The sequence below is a fragment of the Typopeltis vanoorti genome, chromosome 1 (assembly GCF_054136105.1).
Source record: "Typopeltis vanoorti isolate ZY-2024b chromosome 1, IOZ_Tvanoo_1.0, whole genome shotgun sequence".
NCBI lineage: Eukaryota > Metazoa > Arthropoda > Arachnida > Uropygi > Thelyphonidae > Typopeltis > Typopeltis vanoorti.
The window spans coordinates 10195297-10216523 of record NC_143549.1 but is presented as its reverse complement, the minus strand read 5'-3'; the positions used below and the strand labels follow the sequence as shown (position 1 = coordinate 10216523).

Genomic DNA, 21227 nt, shown 5'->3' with positions numbered 1-21227 from the left:
ACAGTGTAGGGATAAGGTGTTATTGAGCTATTAAAGCTCTGATCATGGCAGGAGGGTAACAGCAATAGCCGAGCCTCAGTTAGAACTTCATTGGCTACAGCATTGCCATCCATTACCCTCCAAGGGTCTATATAATTTTCAACCTCTCACGTTTTCATGGTTCCAGGCTAAGAATATATCATCGATATACCTTTTCCATAATTTTGGTTTATGAACATGATATTTTAGAAAGCTTTGATGCAGTAAATCTGTTTACCAACGTTTCTTCTGATAATCTCCTTATATTCCTACGAGATAATTTCTCAAAGAAGCTTGTGGCACCTCAAACATTGCACCTTAAAAACGCAATATGAAAGCATTAGTGGGGGGGGGGTACTAGAAGAAAACCACCATAAACCAAAATTTTTCTTACTTGCAGTTAAATCACGAGAGATTGAAGATTTAATTGATGACAACATGTTTTACTTACCAAATTAAATCGTCAGTTTCTCGTGAATCACACTTGTAAGCTCCTTTCATGTAAGATAAATTTCTTGATCAGTGCAAACGAAATAAAACTGCAAGTCATTCGTTGATTCGTATTTCATTTACGAGTACATTAGGTTTTCATCTCTCCTACTTCGTTTATTCTTCTTTTGCAATTGTGTAAGAAACATTTTTGTATAATAGAACGTTATTTATTTATTTATTCATTTGTTTATTTTTTTGTGGTTTCTTTTCTTTTCTTAATTTCTTTCAGGTGGTCCTGCATGCGAATATATATGTTCGTGAGGAATGAATGTGTGTGTGTTTTCCTCAGTAACTTATACTCTTGTTTGTGTGTATTGTCAGTTTTAAATTTATTTCCTTTGGCTTGCTGTTATTTGTTTTTTTTTTCCTTTTTTTAATTGTATTCTGCGATTTTAGGCTCGCCTTCAATACAAATAATTCGCAATAACTGTTTTTCGTACAAAACTGTGCAATGTCAGGATTCATTGTCAGTTGATGTATATTTAACTCAGAAATGTACATTTAGTACTAATATCTGAATAAATTGTCCAATGACCACTTATTCTGAAAGGCCTATTCGGATTCAGATCAGTAATATTAATCTTATCATACAAAATCTCTTTAACTTGCAGACCGAGAAGGACTAATGCCTTCTTTCGATTTTGCATCACTCAGTTTCTTAAGCGCTCACTTTAATTAAATGGCATAATTTTGTCCACCACATTCTTCACTAAGCACGGCATAAAACTGCATTCACATGGCGGACCTAGTAGTAATAACACCAATACCTATCATAGTTCATATCCTTTCGAACTGTCTTACAGAATTGTCTTCACAGTTCCCACGATCCTTGTCGTGCCAAGTAGGCAGTTGGACTGAATGGAAATCCTCTCCTGTGTTCGTCTCGTAATTCGTATTAATTGCCTTGTAGTAACATTAGCGACTAGTTATTTCGTCTTCATGACGATCTTAGGAATGGTTTTCTTTTGTGAATTTCGTAGAAAATATGAGAAGTTTTACAGATATTAAACTTTTTAAATATTTTATTTAATTTTATGAATATTATAAATCTTCCTGCTTACAAAAAGAATCACAATAATACCTGTTAATCGTGTGATTAAGTAGTTTTAATCTTGTGATTTATATAACTGGCTCGTAACATTCCCGTAATTCAGACAGTTTTGAGTGACTGACGGCGGTGATTGGCACGCAGACTGGAGGCGTGTCAGGAATCCACTTTCCATCGAAGCAATGGTACAGATAACCACCAGTTGTGCTGTTGACAGTGTGGCACACAGGACAGCTGACCTGGCACCAGGTAGTGGTATCGTATTCAGATGACACGCAGATATACCGCACTACACCAAGTTGGAGCTCCAAATCACAAGTGGGTTTTGCTTCATGAAAGAAATTACCAATTACAATATTAGTCACTTAATTATTGGAAGATTCTTTGAAATTATGTTTAACATTTATAAATAAGTGACGAAAAGTAGAGTGGCAACAGCAATATAATGAATCTACAACAGGTTGCAGATTCATTATTTTACTTTCGCATATGAGAAGGTAATAAGACTGGCAAAGTAACTGCCATATTGAAGATCTTTTAGCGATGCCTTTTAGTATGATAGTGGAGTTCGGGTTATCTGGCGGGGGGAGGTTGCAGCGTGTGGAGAATGTAAAGGTGATCGCTAACAACCTTATAAAAACACAAACTGGAGCAGGCTACTTACACATGAAATGACGTAATAACTTTATATGACAGCCATAAATTCTATTTTATAGAAATATAGAGATAGATAACAAAACACTCAAGAAACAAGAGACACGCAATAAATAATCCATGCGTAAAGCACGATATCCTAATAGTGTTGCGAGAAAAGACATTCTATAACAGATAATAAAAAAGTCGCCCAACAACACTCCCAAACAAATATTATTCTAAAACAAAACAAGCAAACTAACAATTAAAATTACTACTCCTTTTAGGAATTCTGGAATACTCTGCCGACATGAAATAAAAATGGTGTACACTTAATGAGCTATTAACCGGAAAAAAGAAAATCAGACCACAAGAATTTTCATCAAAACTTCTGTTGAAGGATTAACCAGAAGGAATACGAAGATTCATTTACCTATGCCGTCAAAAAAATCCCACCACTTAAATAGGTTGCTTTTCTAATTAGTCTTAACACAAAGCTATTAACCCAAAGTCAACACCAAACAATGTACTTCCTCTTGTATCCAAATCGGAAATGAAAGAAGATCTCTCACAATTAAAGAGAAAGACGAGTCCAGGAAAAGACGATGACACACAAGCCTTCGTGTGTCTGATTTTGAAGAAGTTATTCCTGAAACTACAACTAAATCCTCAAATCTTACATACTAAACTTGTGAACATGACATTCCACACCTGCGTTATTCCCAAACAACTAAAAACGCGATAGTTACAAGCATGGAAAAAAATGAAGTTCACAACTACAGACCAAATTGCTAACTTACCTCTCGTTTCTAAACTTCATGAAAAGTGATACACACAAGACCACAAAACTACTCAAAGAAATATAACATCTTCTCCGAAAGGCAGTTCGATTTCCAGGAAACAAAGAGCACAACAGCAGATGACATTATAAACGAACTAAATAAAGTTCTTGATAAAAACAAATTTGCTATCCTCATATTTCTTGATCTTATCCAAAGTTTTTGACACACTTCACTGTGAAATATTGCTAACCAAACTACACTCAATCGGAATAAAAGGTACATTGCATAGCTAGTTTAGGAATTATTTCACAGACAAACCAAAATAACAAAAATAGGCACACGTTACAGACGTGGAATACAAATACAGCACGGGGTCAGTAAAGAAACAGTATTATTACCCACACTGTTCAACATACACATAAATGACATTGAAAACTTGGCCTTACGAAGTCAAAGATATCAATTCGCAAAGGACACAGCACTTCTAACAGTCCAACAGACATAAACACAGCACTCTCAAAAGCACAGCATGAACTAAACAAAATAACTGGCTACTTCCATAACAGTTCGATTAAGGTAAACAACACAAAAACGCAAATGCTAATAACAAAGGACCGAAGAAGTATGCACCCTGCATTACTCACGATATATAGTCACCCATACCATTGTATTACCTATGCCAAGGATCTGAAATCACACTCCTAACACACGTTAATACCTCGGTTTATACATTGACAACAACCTTAAATGGACTAAACATATAGATTATCCAAATGACGAACTACGCACTATTACTACAAAACTCTTCCAAACAAAACATATGATGCAAACCCACTTAAAAAACTAAAAACCCATATATATCGTGGAATTTGGGAAGCAATACTATTTCAACAACGCTTACCGTAATAACAGAGAAACGTATCGCATAACCAGACCAAACAAAACCATATATATATAAGAAGGAGTTACAACAATCTGCATGGAGCCACTGTGAAGGAGCATCTTATACCCGCATTACTCAACAACCTGTCATATAAGGTAAAACATCCGAACTGTTATAGAACATTAAGAGCCGAATTCTGGAAATTTTATCGGCACAATTAAACCTACAATAGCTTCGGAGTCAGTGGATTAATCCTCGTCTCATAAATCACCATCCATTTACTGTGAATATTAACCACAGTAACAAATATTAACAAAAATGAAAAGAAAAACGTTTAATTAATATTTTATTCCACTGCCTTCAGAAAAGCTAAAACCATCTTTGAAGTCAGTAGATTACTCATCTTCATCAATTATCATCCATTTACTGCGAATATTAGAACCCAACCCACTTTCTTAACTATATCATTCTTACATTATCCTATGTACAAAAGATAGCCAAGTGCACACGCATATACATGCTAGCTTCGAAGTCAGGGGATGACACCACCTCATTAATCATCATTCATTTACAGTGGATATTAACACCCAACTCACCGACATAAATATATCATTTCTTTAGATATTATCCTGTGCAAACAACACACACACACACACACACACACACACACACACACACACACACACACACACACACACACACACACACACACACACACACACACACACACACACACACACACACACACACACACACACACACACACACACGCACGCACGCACGCACACGCGCGCACACACACACACACACACACACACACACACACACACACACACACACACACACACACACACACACACACACACACACACACAAAATACTTAATGACTTAAATAAAGTTCGTCTTTTATAATCTCTGTATCTTTATTTAGAAAGAACAAAAATGAAACAAATATTACATCAATTTAATACTAACATTAAAATTACTTATTTTAATATGTGAATATTATATGTATAATGTAATAATTGAGCATTGTTATGCCAAATCCATTAATTCAATAATATTTCCGTGTAAAATGTAGTAATATAATAACATTTCATCTTAAAATATCATTAACGGAATCACTGACGTTCTGTTTAAATGTTTTTGTTTGTCTTTATTTTCTTAATACCTTCGTGATCTCACCAAAAAACAAATATCCTTCTTTATCTTATCCTGCAGTTTATAGAATCCCCTGCTCTTGTGGCTTATGTTATTATGGACAAACTGGTCGATCTGCTCAAATTCGTCATGAAGAACATCACGAATACATTTCATTTAAAGAACCAATAAATCCGGTTTAGCAAGACGAACTTTATCTACCAACTCAGGTTTCAGTGGAACAAAAGCAAAATGTTACACAATAGTTATTTTCATCTGGAAAAACTGCTAGAAAGTTTTCCGATTAGAAAGGTGTTGAAAGACTGCTAGAAATTAACGTGTTAATTTCTTCAGAATCACAACCCGATTCTGAAGATAAACGATCGCCTAAAACTTTCTCGATTTTGAGTTCTACTAACTAATTATAACTCATCACTCATGTGTTCCTTAATTTGTATTAATTTTGTGTTTATATTTAAAACTAATTTAATAACTAAATTATTTTATTGTAATTTATTTTGGATATCTATTATTGCAGATGGAGCTATTCTCGTGCATCAACTAGTGCAGATAATACCATACCCTTTCAATTGAATGGCTATTCTCCTTTTTTGTGTATTTTCCTGCAATTGTAATGAAAATGCTATGAAACCTAGCCGAAAAGTTTACAAATAAACAAATTAAATTAAACGTAAGTGATTCTAGTAATAATGTTTTATAATGAATTCTTTGTCTTAGAATCTCGATTTTTAGAAAATAACAATGATATTACGATGTAACATATGAAACCATTATGTAATAAATTAGAGTCCGCGCGGTTAGCCGAGTGGTTTCTCGCTCCGCAGGACACTCCTTTCTCGCTCCGAGAAAGGAGTGTCCTGCGTTCGATTCTCGTCGCTGACGTGAGAAACTTAGAATCTTTCTCAGACATAGCCAAGTTAGCCGGTCTTGGGAGTGGACTGCAGGATTTTTCTCCCCCGTTTTACTGGGGTTTTTCCTCCCGCAAAGCAGGCAAACCGGTCTTGAGAACTCAACGCTTCACTGACAATTACACATGGTTGGGATAACGACCCCAACTCGTGAGTTAGTTAACCAACCCAAAAATGGGAGGCCAAGGCCCCACATGGAGCTGTGGTGCCGAAGAAGAAGAAAAAGATGAACGTAATAAATTTAATGTAACGAAAATAATAATTATTGCAATCATAACCAGACCTCCATGAAATCAAGCGATTCACTGTGTAACAGTGGAACTTCCCACCTTAAATACATTCACTATCTCCACATTCACAACTTTTCAGGCAATGCATTCACTGACTCGCCACTCTTCATGCAAAAAATCCTCTCCTCACTCCCTTGCTCACACTCTCCTTATAGAGCCTCCAGGAAGGACCTCTTGTTTTCCCTTTGTTCTTCCTCATTATATGTAAAACATTATCACAGTAACTGGTAAAAAAAACTTTAATAGCTTATGTCTCAATCATACATACTCCCCCCCCCCTCTTCCTCCTCCTAACCACGTCTCTGCAATTTACATTTTCTCAATCTGTCTTCATACTCTACATTTCAAAGACCAGAAACCACCTTAGTCAATCGTCTCTGGATCATTTCCAGCATCTCCTCATTCTTTGGAAAACCAGGTGAACATATATGCAAAATACATGTTCACCAGACTTTGATTAGGCCCATATGCGGCCTAATTAAAGTCTTATATAGTTGTAATTATAAACATCATGCTATAAACATTATGACACTGATAGTATGATGTCATTGCCATAATCCTTTGTGTGTCTTCGCGATTCTAGCAACATGTCTCCGAAATATTAGGTTCATATTCACAATCACTTCCGGATTTCTCATCTCCAGCACTTCCACTAAGGTATTGCTACCAACTCTATACCACGCATTCTATCTTTATTTCCCAAAATTTAAAACTTTAAACTTTGCAATATTGAACAGGCAACCCTAATCAGTTTCCCATTTAGCCAGCTCATTCAAGTCCTCTTGCAAACATCGGCTTTATTTCTGACTGTTCTCCCTAATTCTGCAGTATCTGCAAACAACTGAATATCCCATTCAGACACCTCCCGATATCATTAATATACAATTGAACAGCAACGGCCCCAAACCAGACCACAGGGGGTACTCCACTAACAACTGTCCTCTTCTGGGATATCGCTCCTCCATATACAACTTGCTGAATCCTCTCAGACAGCCAATCCCTTATCTAACTTCCTAGCCTACAATCCAATCCCATGCTTTCCAGTTTAATCACCAGTTCATCACTCGCAATCTATCAAACGCATTTGCACAAACTAAATACACCACTGTGTATGCATCACCCATTTCCAATGGATTAGTCACCTTGTAATAATAAGTAAGCACATTATTAATACACGATTTTCCTTTACTAAATTCATGCTGATCATCAAACAAAATAATGATGTTATCAACCCAGTTCTGAATCTGGGTCCTGCCTAACTTCTTCAATATTTTAACTACACACACACACACACACACACACACACACACACACACACACACACACACACACACACACACACACACACACACACACACACACACACACACACACACACACACACACACACACACACACACAGAGAGAGAGAGAGAGAGAGAGAGAGAGAGAGAGAGAGTGGTGCATAATTCGAAGCTTTAGTCTTGTCACCTTCACCAGTACAAGACTCATTTCAGAAAAGTATGTCAAACACGTTAATTATCTGGACCATTCCTTCAAAACAAGTGGTGATGTATCATCAAGCGTTATTGCTTTATTAACCTAAGGTTTATCAGTTCCTCATATATTTCCTATTCACTGATCACAAATAAATAATCAATCAATCAATAATAAATAATAAATGTACTAAAAATCATTAGAGGGCGCAGTGGTAGCAAACAACCTATTCTTTTAAAATTATTATTATTATTATTATTATTATTGGTTACCTATATAAACTAATACCAACAATTACACCATGTACTAGAGAAGAAATATTCGGGAATAATATCACTGCCTCCTGTCTAGATCGTATAAACGTCCGCGCACTACCAAATAGTTACACTGTATCAGTCATAAAGTGCAAAGTAGCAAACCATCACTTCAGCGCTCTAAATCTACACACCAAGAAAATATCCATGCAATGTCCCACAGAAGAAAAGCGACAGAAAACTATAATAGACGAAGAAATAGTCAACCACGAAATAAGAAAAACAGACTGGGAACACCTGGCATCAGATTCAGCAGATATTTTATACAACAACATTAAACTCACACTGGAGGAAATATATAAGAAAGCTACAAAGAAAGTCCGAATTCGATTAAAAACAACACAAAATCCTTGGATAACACAAAATTTAATCCTAGAAATACACAGAAAGGACGCTTTATGGAAAGAATTAAAGCGATATCCAAATAACACAGCTTTAACAACTGAATATAAGATAACAAAGAATCTCCTTACAACACAAATCAGAAATGCAAAAAGAAGCTACTACAGGGACAAACTAACCTCTGCACAAAACAACATGAAACAAACCTGGCATCAATGAGATGCTAGATTTTGTTCCCAATACCACCGCCTCCGGAACCATAAAACACAGCTTCACGAAAGAAGCAAAACCTATACAATAACTAGCAAATGACTTTAACCAATACTTTGCAGACTCCAACCAAGAACTACACAGAAATATTCCCCGAATCACAAAACGAGACCCTCCACTTGGACCACAATCAAAACAGACATTATGGTTCCCAACCATAAAAGAAGCAGAACTTCTCTCAGCAATACATCAAATCAAACCAAAGGCCCAGGAATAGATGGTATCAGACCTAAATATATAAAGCAACATGCAATTAGTTTAAGTTCTATCCTACTAAAACTAATAAATAAAATATTTAAAACAGGACAGATCCCAAGTATGCTAAAGACCGTTATAGTCACACCCATATACAAACAAGGAAAAAGAAATTTAATCAGCAATTACAGACCCATAGCAATGTTACCAATTATCAATCAAATTATGGAGCCGATCATACTGAAGAATCTCACAGCATACACTGAGATCTTTAATATTATCCCCAAAACACAATATGGTTTTAAGAAAAATAAGGAAACAACATCTCTCTTGGAAAACTTTACAGACGTAATTAATACCGCATTAGACAAAAACAAAATTACCATCGAAGTCTTTATACATCTAACTAAAGCATTCGATACATTTACACATCAAACCTTGTTAGAAAAGCTGAGGCATGTTGGAATAGACGGGCCTCTTCACAGGTGGTTTACAAACTACCTTCAAAATAAAAAGCATATCACACGTATCGGATCAAACCAAAGCGGAGAGCTACCAGTAACCTGTGGAGTACCACAGGGAGCTGTACTCTCCCCAACCCTATTCAACATTTACACGCACGATATTAATCAGTTACCACTCAAAGGTAAGATATTCCAGTACGCAGACAATACAGCAATAATATCCATCCATAATAACGCAAGTTTAGCCCAAACAAATATGCAACATGACATAAATCTGATCATAGACTGGTTCACGAAGAACTCTATACACCTAAACTCAGAAAAGACAAAATTGATTATATTCAGAAATCCACTGACTCGACCAGTTGATAACAAATATAAAACCTTCCAACATCCACTTTCCAACATAAAAATCACACAGAACAGCAAAACCACTACAATCATTCAGTTTGAAACAATACGATACCTTGGAATTTACTTCGATGCAGATATGAACTGGGATAGCCACATAAACCATCTACATAACAAACTCGGAACAATAAGTGCCAAAATCTACAGGTTAAAAGACATAGTTCCCATACGCCTAAAAACACTAATATACAAAGCACTATGTCAAAATATACTAAGATACGCTATAACAACGTATGCTTTCTTTGCACCCTAAAAATTAAATAGATTAATGTCGCAACAGTACAAAATGACAAAACTGATCTTTTGGGAACAAAGAGAAAATCACGACCTTATAAATATTGCAACGGCAGAACACAAAATACTGACAGCAAGACATTTATGTCACTATGCAGCCTTGCTAAAACATTATTTCGATGCCAACTACAGGACAGTTAGAAATACATACCGTATAACAAGACCTCAGACTACTAAATATATCACATATAAATACAATAATAACTACGGAAAGGCCACGCGAAACTTCTACATCCCAGACATAGTAAACAAATTACCTTTTGAATACAGAAACCTTACAAACTACAATAGCCTGAAAAGAACTCTAATGACAATGAACAAGAAATACGCACTCAAAATACCATACAAACTTAATGAAACACAATATATTCGCTCAGGCTTCCAGTTCAGCGACGCATCAATACATTCCAAGTTATCGTGCGTGTGCGTGCGTGTGCGTGCGTGTGAGTGTTCGCGCGCGAATTTCTCAATCATAGATTTCGTAGCTACAGAAAAAAAAAAACCAACTGATGTCATCCTTAGATAAGCTTACATATAAGCTTTGAGGATGAAAGCAAAGAAATTAGTTCTCATCCAAGATGTATCATATGTAACCAAATGCATGTAATGTACGTATCACATGAAAACCAACGTATGCAACGTATGTATTATAAGTAAACCAATGTACATAATGTAAATATCACAAGTAAACAAATGTAAGTAATGTATATAATAACTGTAACAAATGTATGCAATGTAAAAAAAAATTCTTTCAAATGTAAATCATGAGTTTACACCGTATGTTTTTGAGAATAAGGAAACATAATATTTAGATTGCATATGTGTAAATACTGTTGTATAGTCACAGCTTTTCAAACTTGAAAAAAAAATAGTAAACCACAACGTGTAATATTATACAACTTATATAACTCTGACCAATATAATTATAAATTATTATTATGATTGTTATATAAAAAAACTGTTATCATTACTATTTAAATCTCATTATATGTAGCACAAAGTGCTGAACCTTTTAAAATAATATACTGAATAGATGATCATTGTACATATGTAAATATTTGAAAATAAAAAATTATTATATACACAAAGGATATCTAGTATAGAACATTGATCAATCCGTTATCTAAAACACAACTTAACCTAAATTCATATTTGAGTAACTTACGTGTTGAGATATTTCCCGCAGCATTCAAGTTAGTAACATTGCCATTGATTTCAGCTTCACTGCTTTGCTTTTTAAAATATGTTTTCCTAAATGAAATAAAGAAAAAATAAATATATAATAAAATATAGAAAGAATATTTAAATAATAAAGGAAGAATAATGTAATGTAATTGCCATTACCAGCCATCTTTACATAGATTAATTGGAAAAAGAATGTTTTGTATTACGAAGAAAAAATAATTCTTTATTTAACGCAAAACTGTATAACATTTAGTCAGTATTGTAATCATTTACTTTAACTATTAAATTCTTGTAAAATCATTGAATCGACATGTGGAACTTCTCTTGTTACTTTAGTATTGCGAAATTTGACTCATTGACTGAATCTCAAAAGCTCCTACGAAGAATAATAAAAAAAAAAAAAACTCATTTTAATGTGGTATGTAATTAGCAGATGAGATAAATTTCGGCGGTAGTGTAGCTCAGTGGATGTGGCGTTTGCACACCACGGCTTTTAACCGCATGAAGGAATACTTGCTTTCGATTCTAGTCGGCAATTAGACGAAATTTTTCTAAGCCTTTTTTCGACTGGTTCCCGAGTTAGTCGATCTCTAGCATGGGCAAGCGGGTTTTTCCTGCCGGAAACTCTGGTTTTTCTTCCCTTAACCTCAAATAAATCGACCATAGAATCTACGTTATTTCAGACATTAAATATATTGTGTTCGGGTTAAGGACCACGAGATGGCGGAACGTGTTGAGTCATCTCTCTTCACTGTGTACCGCTTAATTAGTGATAGCCTTGGGCAAGCTATCTCTCTGATTGAGTACCGGTGGAGATTGAACTGCCCACTCGGTCTCAAAAAGTTAGATAGGGCTAAATGACCTCGCCTAATCTACGTATAGGGGAATAAAAAGGCGTTAGCTGATTTAAATTTAAATTCTTCTTTTCGTTAAGTTCTATAAACAAATAGGCTTATCCATAATTATTCTTTGTACTGGAATAATGCGCTTCTTCATCTTATCGACTCCTAACCCTAACAGGTTTTTCTTCCAGGCAACAGGTTTTTATTCAATTTTTATCCTGTCTGTTCCAAAAATATGGCAGGTTGGAAAAAGTTTGCTTCCAAGCCATGGAATAGATGACCGAAGGGTACGACAGTTGAAATGACGATGAAAGATGGTGTGAGTTCTGCAGGACAAGCTCTTAGTATAATTGGAGGAATGCCATCAGGATGCAAACACTTTTTGGTGCCGTGAATTTTTACGATGTTCTGGCGAAATTTCAGAGGAGATTGAATGGTCCGTGGAACAGTGGGCTTTGATCTCCTACCATTGGAGAGGAGGAAATGCAAACCTATGCCAACACATCTCCCATAACTTGAGCAGATGTCACCATTGTTCCATCATGATGGAACACGCGAAAGTGGACAAGCGAAAGGGCACAAGTCGCGTTCTACGTTTTTGGCGAAAGACCAAAAAGCTCGACTGCTATTTGGGCAAGAGATAAGCTTAGTGAATTTGGTCCTTACCAAATCGTCTTTGGATTTGTTGATTTTTTCAACTTTTTCGTGCTCTACTGTAATCGAAGGGAGTGGCTGGAGTTTTGACTGGAGTGATTGGGCATATAAACATAGAATTACCTATTCACAATCACCACTAATCCTATCCACAGCTTTGCAGTCGATAGTGCTCTACGCTTATTCGACAAACCATGTAGTACTCTAACAACCAAGGCTACAAGATAACCTAAAACTAGTGACTTAAATATACAGGGTGTTCGGGATAAATTTGACAGTTTCGTAAGGAAAAAGAAAATCTTCTTTGTATCTATTAAATTTAATGAATTGACAAAAAAACATTACAGGCAGAGTTAATTACAATACTATCAACAAGATTTACTCAAAATAACCACCATTAGCATCGATCACAGCTTCAATTCTGCTTCGGAACCTCGAACAAGCTGATGCTACAGTCTCCCTGGGAAGGGCCGCAAAAACTGTTTTAATTTTATCCATTAACTGGGCTTTTGTATTACTGGAAGTGCGATTGGTGTCTTTTTCAACTGCGCCCCATACAAAATAATCCATGGGGTTAAGGTCTGGGGAGTTTGGAGGCCAAACATTTGGACTGGTGAAGTCGTAGAAATTTTCAGACAACCATTTTTGACTTTTCCCAGAGGTGTGGCAAGGGGCCGAATCCTGCTGCCATACATACGGCCTACCATTGGCTACCCTTGTTATCCAGGGCTTGACTACAGTTAGCAACTCCACGAACAAAGCCCGAATTCCAATGCCAGGGTTCTTCAACACCTGTTCCTGCAGATTTGCGAGGAATTCTGCTGTACGAACGCAATCAGATCGTCTGCTAGGGATCTTTCTTCTTGCTACATCCTCGTAGTCACCATTGCAAGTCTCTAGTTCATGCCTGATTGTTTTTACTGTATTCAGGGAGCATTGGGCAGCAGTCGTAATATCCTTATTTTGATGGCGGGCACGAATCATCATGATACAAGTTATTCTCTTCCATGATTCAGGTGGGTTCCAGCTATCCATCCTTTCTGACATCTTGTATATGAATGAAGAAGGGTCCAAACTTTTAAATGAAGAGAAGTGTGTGTTAATACATGTAACTTACGGAAAAATATAATTAATTATAAATATGTCAAATTTATCCCGAACACCCTGTACCCTTACCCTTACTCACTTTTACTTCTAGTCTTTCCTGGCATAAACACATCACATCGATAGCCCCCTCAGCATCCCAAAACTTGGCATTCTCTTTCGTTCAAGAAGCTATTTTACACCTAACCAACTCTTCACTATATAAAATCCCAAATCTGCCCATGTTTATAATATTGCTCACATGTTTCGGGTGGTTCAGCTACAACTTCCCTTAAACCTTTGACGACTTCCACAAGAGCAATTAGGCTCGTGAATGATCCCTCTCTTACAGACTCACTTCAACCTCTATTTCACGGGCGCCATGTTTCAGCACTGCGTCTATTCTACAGTTCCTTCCATGGTCACTGCTCCAGTGAATTGGAAACTATTATTCCTTCACTTTCCGTTACACCTGTAAATACAAGAGTAGCTCCCATCCAGCATCCTTTTTGTAGTGAAATTGCAAACACACTGAACTTTCTTCTCTTCCTCTGCTTTTATTGCATCCATCTCTGTCCTTTGGAATAGCCTTCCTTATGAAGTATTCTCCAAAACAATTACAACTTGCAGCTCGAAAAATAAAATAAAAAAACATCAATAGATTTCTATCTCGGTCTTCATCTGCACCCCACTCGCGGATATGCTTATAGGTCTCTGGACCTCTCGTGTATAGGATCAATAATTGCAAACACACTGAACTTGCTTCTCTTCCTCTGCAGGTAGGGCCAGCTATTCTAACCCCAGTATCTGCAGAGAAGAATATTTTTCTCCCGCTTCCATGGACTGATTACTGCTCTGCTTCAGTTCTTCTGACCACAGTACCTGCTCTCACCTAATGGCAGAAATGAATCTCTCAGGAGTGAGTGTATTTGCGAATTTATTCACCACTCCGCTCAGAACTCCTTATCCAAAGCCTTGTTCGCTAACAATCATATATATATATATATATATACTGAATTTGGCTCGGACTACTTATCCAAAGCCTTTTTCGCTAACAATTGTATCAAATTGTATGTGTGTGTGTGTGTGTGTGTGTATGTATATATATATATATATATATATATATATATATATATATATATATATATATATATATATATATATATATATATATATATATATATATATATCAGTGGCGTCCCATCCCTATTTCGGTTGGGTGTGCTGTTCATGTGGGTTATACAACACGTGCTACAAATTTCACGTCAATTTCACTGTATGCATAGGCGTGCATCTGCAGAAAATTTTCCAGAGGGGGAACAAATCTTGGAGACAAATAATTACATCAGTATCAATATATTTTTATAACTATTGGTTTAATTTAATAATTACACCAATAAACGTCTTTTAGCATTTTTGATGTAATTATTTATTGATGTAACTATAAATACAGTACATTATTTTACATCATTTTAATGATCTTTAATTCTTGGAGAAAAAAAGGTATTCAGAATTAATACAGTTTTTAGCACAACTTCATATATACAAAAAAAACCCGGCATATTTTATTAAAAATCAACTAATTAATTAATCTCAAAATTCTATACTAAATTATTTCACTTTAAAAGCAAAAATCATAATACTAAACAAGTAAAATAATATCAAATAACATACACTTACCTTTTAAAAATGTATTTTTCTATTTAAATTTGATTCACTATAAATTTACAATTTACACTTCACTCAGTGACTCACTAGACACAATGGGCAAACGAACTGGTCTCGCTGTTCACGAATCAGAAAAAGATGAACCAAAAACAGGAACACATGTTTTATTTTATGGGTATCCTGCCATGGGCTGAAACAGGCCAACTCATAATAAAATTTTAAGACAGACAAAGCTTACATATAAGGTTATAAGATAAGGGAGGAGAATGCTATAGTTAGTTGGTATATTTGAAATACTCAAAGATGAAAATATGTGAACCATCATTTATAACACGTTAGAATAAGAAATGAAAAGAAAGAATAAGTGTGAGTAGAAATACTTTCATTAACGGTAAACGAATTATTAATAATTAACATTTGTGATATATGTGTCCTGTAAGTTTCTGAGAAGAGCAAATAGCACGATCCTATAAAGTCTAGACATGAATAAGTGAATTTATGATGGCATAATTAAAAATCAACTTACGAGGAGACAGAGAATGGCAGGAATAAACATGGTTTGATGGAGCAGCAAATAATTTCATAAAATTTGTTGCATATGTTATGTGTAATTCTTTGGTTTGTGTATATTTCGCTCCATTTTCCAAGAAATTTCTTTTGTTTACTGAGACTCTGTATACATAACATCAGATCCTTATTGGAATGATCTAAGCTGTCGAGAATCCTACATTCATCAGTTTTATTTTTTATTTTATTTATTTATTTTTTTTTTAGTATCAGCGGTTCTTCTGTCTTATCAATCTCACATATGCTGGTATTTCGTTGTAGATCAACAACGTCTTATAATACACAGAATATTCATTTTTATTCGGGAATAAAATGAATATTCTGTGTATTATAGCAGTCACAGCAGCTAGATGCTGAGTGAGTTCAAAATTTAAGCTCATTTAGTCACGCCTTCTCAGCATTTTGAAAATAATACACAGCTAAGAATTTGACAAGCTGCGCCCTCTTTACATCTTTTCGAATGGCTCAAAGGTGTATGCATATTGAAAGCACACCCGGGCTTTCAACGATGTGACGCAATGTTTACTGCGAAAAGCGCCTTCTTCATGAAGCACTAATACTTTATTATCCTCGTGAAGAGGACAATGAAGCATTAGTGCAGTATATTGTGTTGAATTTTAGGAATCGTCCGCGAAGTTTGCAAACAATTGGGTGAGTCTTTAATTGGAATAAATGCAAAAATATAATATCGGTGATACTGATATTTCGTGGATGAGCACCGCACACCCGGAATATTCGCCCCTGATAAAACCAAGTTTATATTTATATACATATAAAATTGATTGGTATCTTTAACACACACACACACACACACACACACACACACACACACACACACACACACACACACACACACACATATATATATATATATATATATTGCAAACACACTGAACTTGCTACACTTCCTCTGCAGGTACTGGGGCCAGCTCGTCTGACCATAGTACTTGCAGAAAATAATATTTTTTCTCGCTTCCATGGACTGATTACTGCTCTGCTTCTGCTCTTCTGACCATAGTACCTGTTCTCACCTAATAACAGAAATGATTCTCTCTGGAGTGAACGCATCTATTCACCACTCCACTCCACTCAGAACTGATTGATTCACTCGGCTGATATACATTTAAAAAAAATTGAATGACTAGAAACCGAGAAAAATGAAAAACGTTAATAGCAAGACTAGTTTTAGCTTTTACAGCATTCTTCAGGTGCACATTAAAAAAGAAATAACCGGCAAAACATAAAGGAAATAAGTAAACATCATGGAAAGATGCCATCCGCATGCATACCCCAACAATGAAGCCAACGAGAGAACAGTTTTGAATGCGCAGACTTCCACGTTTCAACATTGAATATATATATATATATATATACACACTAACTTTTCAATGTTTACAATTATTTACTCCAGGTTTTACTGGTTATTTCTTTTTTAATGTGTACCTGAAGAAGGCTGACACAAGCTGAAACTAGTCGTGCTAATAAACTTTGTTTTCATTTTTCTCGGTTTCTAGTCATTCAATTATATATATATATATATTTCATTTGGCTGATATACATTTAAAAACAATTGACCATATATTGACTATATATATATATATATATATATATATATATATATATATATATAGTGGTGAATAAATGCGCTCACTTCAGAGAGAATCATTTCTGTCATTAGGTGAGAGCAGGTACTGTTGTCAGAAGAGGTGAAACAGAGCAGTAATCGGTCCATGGAAGCGAGACACAGACATCCCGAAGGTCATCCGATTGACGCTCTAGTAATGCGACTGGTTGCGAACTGGGAATGAACGAAAATTGGTCATCATAGAACATTATAAATGATATATAATATCAACGATACAAGACACAGGACAAGGTTTGAGGGAGTGTAAATACAAAAGCTTGAGTACCAAGCAGTTTCAATCTTGCCGTGATGGTAACTTGGATTATTATTTCTCCAAACAATAAATCTACCTTTCACTACAGATCGTGGCCGTATTTCAAGTAAGATCTGTTGAAGCGAATATTTTTTCTATATATATATATATAGAAAAAAAAAATAAAAATATATATATATATGTATCAGTTACAACCTGAAATCCCACTTGGGATTTCTGGTTGTAGCAGAATAACACGTCATAGATGTTATCTATCAGTGTTATACGTTTTCTAAAAATGAAGAAACAGAATAGAGTAGAGGGGGGCTACGAAATCTGGTCTAGAATTCCGTATAGCAAATTCATCCTTGATGTAAAGAACGAGTAAATAGTAAGCATGTCAGAGCAGAATTACTAACAGCCTAGCATGGTTAAAAATGTCACCTACGTGTATGCACTGAGGCAACAACAAGAAAGTTAACTGAGCAGAACGAAGCGCCATTAACAGACTTCTTAACAACAAAGAACTGGTTCATTCAACAATATATATATATTATAATCCACATGAATTAAATCATGCTAATCTAATAAACCACTTGCCTTCTAATTAGTTCCATGACATTTTGCATGTAGGTTGGTTTGTACGACGGATCTGAAAAAAAAAAAAAAAACGAATGAAAGAATGTTCTCTTTCTTTCTCTCACTATTCTCTTCAAGTGATCCTGAAGACAAATGTTAGGAATTAGCCTTACCAAATACGAACATGCAAATTTATTTATAGTGAATCTGACTAAATGGATTTTATTTTCTTAGATGTTTAGCTGCTTAAACATTCAGATGCATTAATTTTTCAGGAATTCCTCGTCAATTTTCACGCATGTTTAATTAAATTTACTTAATCGAAATTAATATTTTCTTATTTAAATTTTATCATCAGTATTCGTAATAAACTATTCGCTTTAATTTTCTGTCAACAGTTCATTGTGACTCTTCTGAAATTTTGTTTCGAATAGAAACCTTTCAGTTTCTGAAATTTATTTCATCAAAATGTTATGTAATGTGAATGATTGTGCTACATCCTATTTATTCTTCAATTCTTAAACCGTGTTATGAATTTCATTGTCCACGTTCCTTAATAACGTATTTGTGGTTGGATAGAAAGGATCTGATACGTGCTTATGCATTGTGCTAAAAAAAAAAAAAACAGAACATATTTTCAGTGTATGTTGGGGTCAGATAAGTTGTGAAAGTGCGAGAGAATTCTAATGGTAACATTCTTCGTACTAGAATAATTAATTTAATTTTTTCTTTTTTTAAGATAGTAATGGCTATCAATATTCTGCGCTGTACAGTTTCTTGCTAGATAAACTTCTCATTTTTTCAGTTGTGGATTCCCGATAAAATGTTAAATTAGCAATAAAAGAATTACTAAGAAAATTAAAATAAAATATCAAATTACCTTTGTAAATGTTGGCTTAAATTATCAAAGATGATTTTTTTTTCTTTTCTGTTTTCTTTCTTTCTTTTTTTTCCTCTTATAAAACATTTGAATTTAATAATAAGAGCTTATAAAAGAAAAGTTACACATTAACGCACAAGCATAATTACATACGCTAATAGCTAATTGAATGTTATCAGAATAGGCATTCATCTACTAAGTCGGTGAAACCCGATTCTGAAACGTAATGGCTAAAAGAATATCTCATGATACCATTAAAGAATGAAAAGTCATTAAAAGATTTATTTATTAACGATTTAATTTAAAGCAGTTCTGAAATGTGTGACTCACCAGGACTCTCGCATTTGTCACCTGTATATTCGGGCCGACACACGCATTTCCCGTGTTCGGTGCACGTTCCTCCATTGCTACATTCAGGAATGCAGTCTGGAAAATATGCAAACTAAAATTCACATCTCAATATGAAAAATATATTAAAAGTTCTTCTTGATATAATATTTTAAACCTTTCTATTTTATAAATTTTATCCGTTAAATGAATTGATTGATTCATATGAGAATAGCCGACCAAAACAAGCATAGGATTAAATACTTGTAATGCAGTAAATATGATACAGTGTTAAACTTTCTCATCTCTCTGTATCATTGAGTGCTTCACTATTATTATCATTATCATTATTATTATTAGTAGTAGTAGTGGTATAAGACACAGAACCACAACACCTAGTAGAATCCTTCAACCAAAACGGTGTAAACAACATGGCATTCATCAAGCCCAATACCAAATCAACCAACCACAGTCAGCAGCAGCAAACGATATTCTTTCCATCCGTTTCCAAACCCGAACTGAAAGTTTCTCACTCCCAACTAAACCCTAAATCTAGCCAAGGAATAGATAACACCATGCTAAGAGATCTTCTAACACATTTTAACCGGTACTTTTCAAACTGATAACTGGAAAGCTCGATAAGGGTATTATCCCCCAGCAAATTTAAAATAGCAGCAATTACACCTCTCTACAAACAGTGTAAAAATGACAGTAACCTACAAACCCATTACCAATTTACCCATAATTTCAAAAGCACTAGAAAAAAATATTGCACATTCGACTACAAAATTTCTTACGAAAAGATAAAATATTCTCACAAAAGCAATAAGGATTCCAAGAAACTAAAAAAATCACAACCACGTTACGGAACTCATATACAAAGCTTTAGGTAAAAAATAAATTCGCCATCCTCATACTATTAGATCTGAAGAAAAAAAAAACGCAGTCGGTCACCAAATATTATTAGACAAATTAATTCGGGTAAAGCTGTACTCTTGTCTAGGAATTACCTGTCAAACAGCATTCAAGTAACAAAATAGTTTCCAATAGAATACAAGTATTCAAACCAAATTCGGAGTCCCACAAAGAGCAATATTATTATCCTCTCTTTTAAACATATACATAAATGATACCTACAGAGCCAGATATCTACGTATACAGACGATACCGCACTACTAACAATCCACAAAGACACGAACATCGCCCTCCGCAGAGCAAAACAGATCTGAATGCATTAACGAGATAATTTCCCAGCAATTCAATCATATTAAACAATACTAAAATCCAAATGTTAATTATTGGAAAACTAAGCGTCCCGTATCCAGTACCAATTATATCGCACAGTTACGTGCACCATTGTGTTATCAATGCCAGCAATTGCCCTTAAACCTCACCTGTAACACATGCTGAATACCTGGACCTTCAAGCGACAGTCACCTTAAGTGGGCCAAACGGATCGAATATCATCAAAAAAAAAAAACTTCCCATTATTGCAACCAAACTGTTTGAAATAAAGAACACGATACCCATCAGCACTAAATTTTTTTCCCCATAACATCTGTCAATCAATGCTATGATATGGC

At 35.1% G+C, this 21227-nt stretch overlaps 1 protein-coding gene across 1 annotated transcript in view; it reads right to left on the bottom strand.

The window, feature by feature from the left end:
• Positions 1-1514: 1514 nt before the first annotated feature.
• LOC150109780 (uncharacterized) overlaps positions 1515-21227 on the bottom strand; it is a 62262-nt gene continuing 42549 nt past the window's right edge. Inside the window, exons 13-16 of the mRNA XM_090410148.1 lie at positions 19648-19743; positions 18459-18510; positions 11148-11233; positions 1515-1886 (exon numbers count right to left, since the gene is read on the bottom strand). Coding sequence (XP_090266274.1) covers positions 1630-1886; positions 11148-11233; positions 18459-18510; positions 19648-19743 — 491 coding nt within the window. The 3' untranslated portion in view covers positions 1515-1629. The remainder of the gene's footprint in view (positions 1887-11147; positions 11234-18458; positions 18511-19647; positions 19744-21227) is intronic.